The sequence below is a fragment of the Lactuca virosa genome, chromosome 9 (genome assembly GCF_052849685.1).
Source record: "Lactuca virosa cultivar CGN04683 chromosome 9, Lactuca_virosa_CGN04683_v6, whole genome shotgun sequence".
NCBI classification, from domain to species: Eukaryota; Viridiplantae; Streptophyta; class Magnoliopsida; order Asterales; family Asteraceae; genus Lactuca; species Lactuca virosa.
This window is the reverse complement of record NC_136434.1, coordinates 25,429,153-25,441,237: the sequence shown is the minus strand read 5'-3', so window position 1 is coordinate 25,441,237 and position 12,085 is coordinate 25,429,153. Positions and strand designations below refer to the sequence as shown.

The 12,085-nt window shown below is 39.7% G+C and overlaps 1 protein-coding gene across 4 annotated transcripts; it reads left to right on the top strand.

The window, feature by feature from the left end:
* Positions 1-4,099: 4,099 nt before the first annotated feature.
* LOC145138051 (glutamate receptor 1.2-like) lies at positions 4,100-8,217 on the top strand. Of its 4 annotated transcripts, none has more exons than XM_079072199.1 (7): positions 4,153-4,220; positions 4,308-4,604; positions 5,180-5,427; positions 5,524-6,812; positions 6,887-7,190; positions 7,298-7,665; positions 7,749-8,217. In XM_079072199.1, the coding sequence occupies exons 3-7, from the start codon at positions 5,283-5,285 to the stop codon at positions 8,091-8,093; spliced, it is 2,451 nt and encodes an 816-aa protein (XP_078928325.1). In that variant the 5' UTR covers positions 4,153-4,220; positions 4,308-4,604; positions 5,180-5,282; the 3' UTR covers positions 8,094-8,217. The 4 variants fall into 4 exon arrangements, with proteins under 4 accessions (XP_078928323.1, XP_078928325.1, XP_078928324.1 ...); XM_079072198.1 differs by having other exon boundaries at positions 4,308-5,179; positions 5,265-5,427; XM_079072197.1 differs by having other exon boundaries at positions 4,100-4,215; positions 4,308-5,427.
* Positions 8,218-12,085: the final 3,868 nt, after the last annotated feature.

The window sequence follows — 12,085 nt, the reverse complement described above, 5'->3', positions numbered from 1 at the left end:
CAACCTTGCCAACCCTGGAGATCACCTGAAAAGGCCCACTATACCGGGGGCCCATTTTCCACCTCTTCCTGAAGCGTATTACACCTTTCCAAGGTAAGACCTTCAGTAATACCATGTCAACGACCTAGAACTCCAACTCGGATCAGCGTCAGTCGGCATAGCTCTTCTGCCGACTCTGAGCGGTCTGTAGTCTCTGCCTGATCTACTGAATCAGCTCTGTGGTCTGAAGGACCACGTCGGTCCGCCCCATAACCCTGTGGCCAACCTCGCCCCAACAAACCGGGGTACGACACCTCCGCCCATACAAGAGCTCGAAGGACGGAGCACCTATGCTGGAGTGATAACTGTTGTTGTAGGAAAAATCCACAAGAGGTAGTTAGGAATCCCAGCTCCCACCAAAATCGATAACACAGGCCCGCAACATATCCTCAAGGGTCTGTATCGTCCGTTCACTATGGCCATCGTTCTGCGGATGTTAAGTAGTGCTTGTTGGATTAATGTCTAAGTCCATAACTATATTTGGTATGTACTTGACCCGACCCGGCATGGTCCATTTAGGTTGCACTTCACCGGCACAATTTATATGGATAGTCTTTTGAGAATAGTATATTTATGATTTATATTAATATATTATAAGTTCTAATATATTAATATGGAATCATATTATTTAATTAGTATTGATCAAGAATTAACGTAGAATTAATTAAGTGATCAAAAAGAACTAATTAAATATGGACTCTTATATATATGGAATGGGCCAAGTTCATTTAGGTTGGGCTAAGCTTTCATGGATGGTCCATGGAGCTTTTAACCCATGGATCCTATGTAAATGAAAGGTCATGGGTATTAGGGTTTACATGGATGTAACCCTAATCCTCCATAAAATATAAAGGGGTCCTTGGCTCACAAAATTGGCATAAGTGTGTGAAAAATAAGAGTGGGCCGATTTTAGTGTGCATACATATTCTCTCAAGTTCTTCCAAGGTGTTTTTGTGATTTGTGATTCCATTTGAGGCTTCCACACTATTGGGACTAAGCTCTTAAAGCTTGAAGACATCAAGCTACATCAAAAGGTATGTCATCTAACTAGAACTTTGTAGTATAGGTGCTTCATAATATGCTAGTTAGGATGAAACCTTGGAATAGTTAATATTTGCATGTATAATAGAGAAAACATAGATCCAAGGTTTATAGGGTTGTATGTGCACCATAGGATGTTGTAGTATACTAAAACCCAGCAGTGCTGAAGTGCAACCTCGTGTCCAGTTCCTCATGGAACTTCTGCTAAGAACGGAAGGTGAACCGAACATCACGGTATGAAATAATGGAGACCGGAACCCCATAGCGAGCAACGATCTTGAGAACATACACATTGTCCAACTTCTCGGTCGAGGAACTCTCACGAATCGCCAGAAAGTGGGCACTTGTAGTCAATCGATCCATGATGACCCACATAGTATCAAAACCCTTTTTGGTCTTCGGCAACTTGGTGACAAAATCCATCGAAATCTGCTCCCATTTCCACATGGGAACCTCCAAAGGCTACAGCTTGCCATGCAGCCTATGATGCTCATCCTTGACCATCCTTCAGGTCATGCATCTCTCCACATACCAGACTTTTCTTTCTTCACACACGGCCACCAATAGCTCAATCTTAAATCCCGGTACATCTTGGTGGCCTCCGGATAAATAGAAAAATGATACTTATGAGCCTCCTCCAAAACCATCTGTCTGAACCCACCAGACATCGGAACCCAGACCTGAGCACATCGGGTTAACAACCCACGACTATCCGAGACAAATCTGACAATCTCACCCCTGGTCCTCTCTTTCTTCTAATTATCTTCCCGAACACCCTCGGCTTGAGCCTCCCTGATCAATCCCAAAAGCGGGGAATCCATTGATATCCTCATACACGACACCCTATTTGAAGGTCCAACTGACTTGCGGCTCAAGGCATCCGCCACTACATTCGCTTTACGCGGATGGTAAAGAATCTCGCAGTCATAATCCTTGACTACGTCCAACCACTTACGATGTCTCATGTTCAGGTTTGGCTGATCCATAATATGCCTTAGACTTTTGTGATCCATGTAGATAGTACAACAGACCCCATATAGATAGTGCATCCATATCTTGAGGGCAAAAACCACTGCACCCAACTGCAGATCATGTGTGGGATATCGTGTCTCGTGTGGCTTCAGCTGCCACGAAGCATAAGTTATCACCCTCCCTCGCTGCATGAGGACTGCCCCCAGACCAGTGATGGAAGCATCACAAAATACCACGAAATCCTTAATTCCCTTTGAGAGGATCAACACCGGGGTCTCGCATAATCTCTGCCGAAGGGTCTCAAATGTCGTCTGCTGCTCGGGGCCCCATCGGAAATTCACCCCCTTCCTCGTCAGACGAGTGAGGGTACCGCAATCTTGGAGAAATCCCGAATTAATCTCCGATAGTAGCCTGCTAAACCCAAGAAACTCTTGATATCCGAGGTACCTAAGGAACTGAACTTCTCGTAACCAAAACTCGCACTTCGAGAACTTAGCATAAAGTCGTTCTTGCCTCAAAACCCCCAGAATCTTGCGAAGATGTTGCTCATGCTACTCTCTGGTCTTGGAATACGCCAAGATATCATCGATAAACACAATGACGGAATGATCGAGCATCGACCTGTATACCCGATTCATCAAATCCATAAACACCGCAGCCGCATTGGTGAGCCCAAATAGCATCACCATGAACTCGTAATACCCGTAATGAGTCTGGAACACGGTCTTCTCCACGTCCTCCTCCCTCACTCTAACCTGATGATACCCAAAAAACGATTTCACCAAGAGAGCATTTCAAATCTGAAAATTGATTTCACCCAAAAAACGATTCTGAATAAACCCTATTCGTCTTGCATTAGATCGGACTTTTAAAACCCTTCAAGAAGTCATGTTTATTTATGTTTCAGTTTTTCAGATCTGTCATGGATCATCATGTTTTACAAATTTGATTTCTAGGATTTTATAGTGTTTTTAGATCTTCCATGTATCATCACATATAGACTCGATTTTAGGGTTTCTTAAAAACCCTTTTGGAACTCGATTAAGATATGTTATGGATGTTTGTTTAATTTTAGAAGCGTAGTGTGTTCCATATCGTGTTCATAAGTATGTGCTTGTATGTATGGATTTTTTTCACAAGTGTGTGTTGAAGAAAAAACTCAATGAAAAGTGTGTGAGTTCTGACATGCTATGAACTCTCCAGAAAAATCATATTGGTCGGAGACTTTTCGGAGAAAACAATCAAAGCTGCCAGCTGCTGGTATGGGTGTTCGTTTGGATGGATTGGTTCAATTCGACCCGATCAAGTGAATCCAAATTGATTTTGATTTTCAAAACATGGATCTGAATAGTCCAAACTAAATTCAAATATGTTATGATCCACCAAATTACAATTCGGTTGGATCGGTTTTATAATTCGGTTCAAAAGTCGGAACATTTTAAAAACACAAATAATTAGAATATTAGACAACTTTAGAGAAGAATCAAAAATAAATTATTTTGTTGTTGATTAAATTTATAAACAGTTACTAGGAAAATATATTATAATCTAATATTTTATAGATAAGTTTTTTTAGAACAATATTAAAGTTTTATATTAGGTGAAACTTTTTGAACTATTTGAAAAAATAATTTGGTAAATTAATAAAGAATTAAAGATATATATTAAAAATAAATAATAAATTGTTATTCGATTTTTTGGAATATTTGCTTCTTATTTCATAAAACAAAACCAATCCAAAATAATAATTCGGTTTTATTGAAAATCAATCCAAAATTCCGAATATACGAACCAAATAGTTTAATCTGAATTGTCTAATTGGATAATTCGATTTTATCCAAATAGTGAACAGACCTAAATGCTAGAAACCAACTAAAATACCAACCGACTATAAGAATGTAATGTGAACAATCTAAATAAGTTTATGGTAATATGTTAATTTAAAAAATAACTAAATATTTAACAAAATCTTAACTATGTTGTCTTTATAAGTCATTAACCTAAAAATAAATTGAAGTTGGTAAAACGATTTTCTTAACTAAAATCATACAAACAAATAATGACACCTTTTTTAATTAGCAAAAACAAAATGCATTATCGATGGTCTTAATTTAATTAGTAGGGGTAACCTCAACAAACGAACTGTCGTATAGAGGAGAAAAGGTAAGGTAAATAAAAAAAATTAGGGTGCCTCTAAATTTAATTACTTTATCTGAATCACCAAACTTCTAACTCAAATTTCTTACCATTTCCAGGACACCAGAATATAAAAGCTCTATCCCACATCGGCGCAAAGTAGCAAGAACCACGACCATGACCATGTAACCAGAGCGTGATTAACAGAGTTTCTCATGGTTCCGGCCATGGCTCAGTAGATGATTGTTGCCAGTCCATCTTGATGTGTCTTGGCATGGCTACATGGTTGTCTGACAGACAATTTAATATTTTTTTGTGCTACTATGGCCAGTTTAGAGACGCATAGCAACTGTTCGATGAAATGCCTGAAAGAGATTATGTGTAGATACATATTTTTGGCATGATTTATTTCCGGAGTATGTCTATTAAGATCGGTTGTGTATTGAGTTTTTAAAGTTGTGTGACTCCCTTTCTTAGTCCATTTCTCTTATTTTCCTGATGCACTGATCTATGCTGCAAAAAAGGTGTCTAAAATTAATATTGTAATTGATGGACTTCTATTAAGAAAATTTCTCCAGGCATTGAATGATGACAAAATTGATCGTTATTTTTAGTAATCTAATTTTTAATTATATATAATATTATTTCAACCAGATATTGACCATCTAATTTGCAGGTTCTCATGATGATGCTGATAGGTCTGACCGAATTTGTTGACTTTTGATCCTATTCAATGTTTTAGACCAAAGAACACTGACCAGGGTTTTAACATAATCAATGTCAACATTTTCATGGCGGCGTAACTCAAAATTAAATGTCAACTAATGAGCTGTCATGAAATCATATATATACTCCTACTTGTTTATGTTCTTGTTTTGACAGGAGTCGCTTTTCTTTCTTTATGATCACCTTCTAAAACTGTTACTGGGTCATCCTGATGAACCAAGAGCTGCAGGAAACTTAAAACTTCTGTTGTAATGGCGAATTGCAGGTTATTTCCACTTCTGATATTGCTGTTGCTTAGCTTTCAAAGCCTTTTAACAGCACATGAAGATCCAACTTACAAGGACATACAGGTGGGAGTGATTCTTGACATGGAATCAGGGGTAGGGAAGGTCATTTATCATTGCATTACCATGGCTATCTCTGACTTTTACGCAGCCAATCCTGACTACAGAACAAGAATAGTTTTTATGACCAGGGATACCAAAGGAGAACCACTACATGCCGTCTCTGCTGGTGCTGCTTTTTTCTTTTTACTCAGTTTTTGCTTAATTATCATAAACTTTGATTTTGAATACTAAATACTAATATAGTGTGTTCATGGACATTCAGCTGTGGATCTTTTGGAGAACACTCAAGTGCAAGCGATAATAGGTCTAGAATCAACAGCCCAAGCAAGATTCTTGGAGGTTTTGGGAGACAAAGCCAACATACCAATTCTTTCATTTTCAACAAGTCCTTTTTCGAATCAGAATCCTTATCTTCTTCGAATTGCACAAGATGAAACCACTCAGTTCAAAGGCATTGCTGCCATGGTAGATTCCTTTAAAGCAAAGAATGTGATCGTTATCTGCGAGGACACTGCAAACGGGAGAGAAATGGCTACCTATATGGCTAGAGAGTTTCAAGAGAAAAACATACATGTTACGTATACTAGCCTAATTTCAACATCTGACAGCAACCAACAAGTCCAGGAAGAGCTTCGTAAGCTTCAAACTATGCAAGACACGGTGTTTATAGTGCATACACCACCTTCTCTAGCATCCAATCTTTTCTCCATTGCAAAAGAGATGGGAATGATGGGTGAAGGATACATGTGGATTGTAACAAGTAAGACTATGGACTTGTTGGATTCCATGGATACTGAAGCAATCGAATCAATGAAGGGGGTTGTTGGTTTCAGATCATATTTTTCAGCATCAAGAGAGCTTCACAGCTTTGTTTCAAGATGGAGAAAGGAATATTATGCTTTGAACCCTTTTATGGAGTTTAAGGAGGTAGATTTTAATGGTATATGGGCATATGATGCAGTTTACGCACTTGCCATGGCTGTTGAGAAGGAACAAACTAGAGAATTAGCTTCGAAAGACTTGGGTACCAATATTGGCACATCACTACTTTTAGATGAGATGTTAAGAGTCAAGTTCCATGGTTTAGGTGGTGAATTCAAGCTTATGAATGGGAGAAGCATCTCAAAAGCCATGGAAGTTGTAAATGTGATTGGTAAGGGTGGTAGGAGGGTAGGGTTCTGGATGATGATGTCTACGAATGGTGAGTTTGTGAAAGAAATAGGAAAACTTAATTCCTCTTCCAATTATCATGGCCTGGAAAGTATCATGTGGCCGGGTGGGACTACAAGCATTAATCCAAAGCGCAGGATGCTACAAACAAATGGCAACAAGAAGCTGAGGATTCTGTTTCCAAGTTCCAGCAGATTCCAAAATATAGCACAAATTAGTGTTGATCCAAGAACAAATCTGTCAGTTGTGAGTGGGTTTTGTGGGGATGTCTTCAATGCTGCGTTTAACGCCTTAGATTATGGAGTAGGGATTGAGGTTATTCCGTTCTCTTATAAGGATGGAATTACTTACAATGATGTGATCCAAAAAATCTATCTTAAGGTACGTACATGCCTTTTGTGCACAAAACTGCATGAATTTGGCTTTTAGCTAATTTGATATTGGCTTTCTATCAGGAATATGATGCTGCTATTGGGGATTTTACAATCACAGCAAATAGATCTCTCTATGTCGACTTCACATTGCCCTTCACTGATCTTGGAGTTGGCATAGTAGCCCGAAATGCCAAGAAAAGCATGTGGATCTTCTTAGATCCTCTCAGTGCAAATCTTTGGATCACAACTGCTTTTTTCTTTATCTTTTTAGGGTTTGTGATTTGGTTTATCGAACATCGTACAAACCAAGAATTTCAAGGTTCACCAACAGAGCAAATCGGAACAACCCTCCGGTTTGCCTTTTCAACCCTTGTTTATGCTCACAGTAAGTTCTCAAACTCTTTACTCTAATCTCAATTTACTTAAAGATTTGATCTTTTTACGCACCTGTAAAATCTATATCTTAGATCTGTTGGGAATTGAAAACTGCAGGGGAGAAGCTGCAAAGTAATCTATCAAGATTTGTGGTTACTGTTTGGCTATTTGTAGTGCTTGTGCTCACATCAAGTTACACTGCAACTTTGAGTTCACTTTTAACTGTGCAACAGATTGGAATGAAGGAGATGTCTATCGGCTTCCAGAGTCTTTCGCCTGTAGGAGTTGTGTATAACAAATTGAATGTTGTTGAGGCCTGGTCAGAGAAACTATATGCACCTGAGGACTACGCTAAAGCATTAACAACTGGAAAAGTTGAAGCAATCGTTGCTGAGATCCTTTACATCAAAACATTTCTTGCAATGTATTCAGGTGCTGATTTCTCCTTGATTGCAACAGCACCCACCACCAATGGCTTCGGCTTTGTAAGTGTTCTCTAATCCTTTAAGCTTTAATTTTCCATACATTTGATTCCGTTTCCATGTCTCATTTAGCTCTATGTTTGCAGGCGTTCCAGAAAGGTTCACCTTTGGCCAGAGAGATGTCGACTCAGATAGCGAAAATGCGTGAAGATGGGACACTGAAAGCATTAGAGGATAAATGGTTGAAACGTGAATCTGCATTGATGTCAAAGGATTTTTCTTCCCCTACACCAAAAATCTTGAATCTTTATGGGCTTCGGGGCCTCTTTCTTATCAGTGGTGTGTCGATGGTATCAGCCCTTTTGGTGTCCATTATTTGTCTTGTTCGTGAAAAATGGCATATGAAAGATAAGATGAAGATATGGAGGTGCGTCTTACATAGATCTTCAGAAATACATGCACACGAAAGTGACGTGGAATCAACAGTGTGACTTTTCTGTAATGTTAAATACGAATAACTTTACCTAACATCTTGTTTCTATGTAAGAATCAAAATTTCTGTCAAATGTATATATATAGTTCTGATTTGTTTATTTGAACTTGGATTGTTACTTATTTTCTTTGGAAAACGGATATCATTGCTCCATTATTTAGAAAGATAGAAAGGACAGAAAGGACCTGATTAAACTCACAGCACAAGGAAGGGGGTTCATATGGTGTTTTAGTTAGGTGACTCTGTTTTGACCTGTACGAAAGTGGAATACTGGTGTGATAACCCATTAAATTTTATACAAATGAATACATTACGGATGCCCTTCACTTTGATAACAATGCACTAAGACATGTTGTGGACTTGGTAGAATGACTAGGAAAAGCAAACACAAGTGCCCTATCCTGGGTACAAAGCAACCACACATGCATATTTGTTTAAAGACTTAATGTAGTTGTTCAAGAGGCTTGTCCTATAGCTCTCAGTCCGGCTCGGCTAGGGCCTCTATTTTGGTGAATGGCTCCCCGAATAAGGAGCTCAAGATTGAGGGTGAGTTAAGGTGAGTTAAGACAATGTGATCCGCTTTCTCTCTTTTTCTTTATCATTGTTATAGAAGGACTTCACTTAGCTCTTCAAGAGGCTTGTTCGAAAAATGTTTTCCTAGGGGTTAAGACCGGAGATAACGAGTTGGAGATTTCCCACTTTTTCTATATCGATGAGACCATGCTTATTTGTGACCTGGCACCTGAAAACGCGAGAGGTATGGTTTATATACTAAATATCTTTTTATCGGTGGTGTGTCAATGATATCGCCCTTTTGTAGGATCCTAAAAATCTAGTTTAGGATGTTAGGATAAATTAAGACAATGAGATGTGAATGTTGCCAACCATATTCCAGTGATAATATTTGAGTACAATTTATGTTTAAGTAAATCATGTATGTTTGAGAATGAGTTTTTAATGCTTGGAATATTGATTAAGAAGTGGTAAAAATAACAAAGTATTCTTCAATTAGGCGTAAAGTGGGACAAAAAGTGGAAGCCACATAATGGTAGGATGAAGAATAAGACAAGTGATGTAAGGCCTAAGTAACTTACTTAAAAATATGGAAAGTCCATTAGAAGCTTTGAAGTCCCAAAAGATGGAACAATAATGGTTTTATGTAAGAATCTTGAAACGTGAAGCAAACGGGACAAAAATATGAGAGAGGATACAAAATATGTTATAGACACTATATTATGGTGGAATTTGTATTTGAGCATGTTATAACATGTATTATCAACAACATGCTATAAAAGTATTTGCACATAAACATTCATATGATGAAATAGCATGAAGATTGCTATTTAATACAAAAAGGGGACAAAAACTAGAAATTGGTGATGTAACACTCCCAATCAGGTACACATTGAAACCCTTGAAAATGAATTAATTGGCAAAAATGGTCCCTCTCGTACGCTGGGCGTACCTAAGGGTACGCTTAGCGTACTATGTGAGAAGGATCGCAAAGGAGCCTTGTGTACGCGGAGCGTACGTAAGGGTACGTCGGGCGTACGCAACAGAGGGCCAAAACCCTAAATCTCGGACTTGACCCCTATATAAACACCCTTAACTCATTTGAGCCTCACCCTAGACAGCCTCCTTCACCTCCAAACGTTTCTGAAAACCCTAATACCATTTGTGAGTGCATTTTGAGCCTTAAGAGTGCATTTGTGGTCCTTATAGTGTTCATTCAAGAAGAAGAAGTTGTCAAGGAAGCTTCGAGTGTCATTTGGCTTCAAGAATCTGCATATAGTCGACCTTGAGGAGCTTCTGGAGGTATAAATATTGGACTTTTCCATCTTAATCTCTAGATCTAGCTAGGGTTTTCTAGTTTTGTCCGTTTGGTTGATTTTGGACCTCCACTTGTGAGTTAAGCAACTCCAGAGGATGGAAATGACAGATCTGAGGTCCCTTGGTCCTTTTTCAACATAAAAATGGAGTCTTGGTGGGTGTTTTGAACTCATGCATGGGTTAAGAACCTTAGAAAGGTCTTAATGGGGGTGTTGGGAACATATGAGGCATGCAAAGGCATAAAGTTGCCAACTTTATGCCCTAGGTTGTCTTAATAAACGTAGATCTGACTTTTGGACGTAAAAGAATCGAGTATTAAGCACTTAATGGAAAAAGTGCTTAATCTGTTAGTACGTTGGGCGTAACCTAGTGTACGCTGCGCGTAAGTCCCAAAGCCCCAGTACGCTGCGCGTACCAGGATGGTACGCTAAGCGTACGCATCAGATGGGGTTGGATCTGTTGGGCCTCATTTGGTTATTGGACTTGGTTGCATTCTACGAATAGTGGGCCATTTTATCTGTATTGGGCCATTGGTGTTATGGTAGGGTCTTATTGGGCCAAGAGGCCCATTAATGATTTTTGGTCATGGACTTTGGGCCCATTAACAAAGAAAGGATATTTAGGACTTCATGGAAGGACTTGGGGTTTGGGTCCCCTTTGATTATGTGATGTCCTAACATGGGTTAATATTATTATTCAGCACGAGTGGTTACGGACAGTTAGGAGAGCAGTTTCGGATTCTTCGGACAGAGGTGAGTCTTCTCACCATACCCATGGGTCTAAGGCACCAAGGGCGGCCCATTATGTGATTATGTTTATGTGTTAGTCATTTTAGTGATTTGATATGCTATGTGATTGTGTGTTATTGCATGGAAGACCCCGGGGGGAGCCCGTGGCATTGGATGTAAGACCATGTGGGGTAGCCCATGGCATTCCTCGGTAAAAGACCATGTGGGGTAGCCCATGGTATTGGATGTAAGACCATGTGGGGTAGCCCATGGCATTCCTAGGTAAAGACCATGTGGGGTAGCCCATGACACGAAGGTGTAAGACCCTGGGGGGAGCCCACGGCATCCTTACAGGTTTATGTATGCATGGCTTATGTGTTATATGTAGCTTTTATAGCTAACATGATATGTGATATGTGTATTGTGTGTGGTATGCTCTGGGAAACTCACTAATCATTTAGCTTACAGGTTGTGGATTTGTGTCAGGTACTTCAGATCCCAAGGGCAAAGGCAAGGCGTCATGACGCGGCGTGCACTCTCTCCCATGCGTTTTATGGACACTCTGATGTTTGGAATAAAAGTTGTAATTGAAATATGTCTTGAAAACAATTACGAATGGATTTCTTAATATATGGAAATGTATTTGACTAATCAAAAATGAAAATTTTCTTTGAAAAATGGGGTCGTTACAAGTTGGTATCAGAGCCTTGGTTTGATGGATTTGGGCACACTCTCGGGTGTATCAGGACTCAAACTAAGGAAATGGTAAAATTGTTTTAAAAAAAAATTAAAAACTTTTAAGGAATGAAAAGAGGAGAGTGCAACGCGCGTGATCGGCCGAGCCAGTAAGTAGTTTCCCCAATGTGTTAGCCATGTTATACTGATATTTGAGCTCGATAATCGTATGAAACTTGCTATGTGTATGCTTCTAAAATTGTATACGGTTAGGAGCTTATAGCCTTAGAATGATTGATTTGGCCTTAGGAAAAGGTACATGTAGGTGTGGAAGGTAGTATTGGGCCCGTACTACTGAAAGCACAGGACCTGTACCCGAACTAATGTTAGATCTGACAGCTCTAAGGAGGACCGGTGTGGGAAGATCCCCTATATATGTGTCTTGGTTATTATGGTTTATGACATTTCAGTTCAGCATGGTGGTGACACGATTTGGGACAGGGGGATCAGGATCGGGATCAGAATCTGGATTCGAATCGGGCGGCAGTGCAGAGCCCATTGATGAGAGGCTGCGCGAGATCATTACAGCAGAGGTTACGAAGGGCATCCTTGACGCTACCCCAGTGATCTTTGGGACGGTCAAGTAGGGGATTATGGAGATTATGGAGGAGGGGATCAGGTCATTCAGAGTCGAGATTGCTGCGGACCAGATCGGGGCCCGAACTTCCTCATTCCGGGATTTCAAGGCGTGTGGGGC

Bases quoted from the DNA above. Each gene is read 5' to 3' on its own strand.
- LOC145138051 (XM_079072197.1), top strand. From the start codon at position 5,166: ATGGCGAATTGCAGGTTATTTCCACTTCTGATATTGCTGTTGCTTAGC. The intron at 5,428-5,523 runs GTGCTGCTTTTT...ATGGACATTCAG, and splicing joins ACTACATGCCGTCTCTGCTG to CTGTGGATCTTTTGGAGAAC. The intron at 6,813-6,886 runs GTACGTACATGC...GCTTTCTATCAG, and splicing joins TCCAAAAAATCTATCTTAAG to GAATATGATGCTGCTATTGG.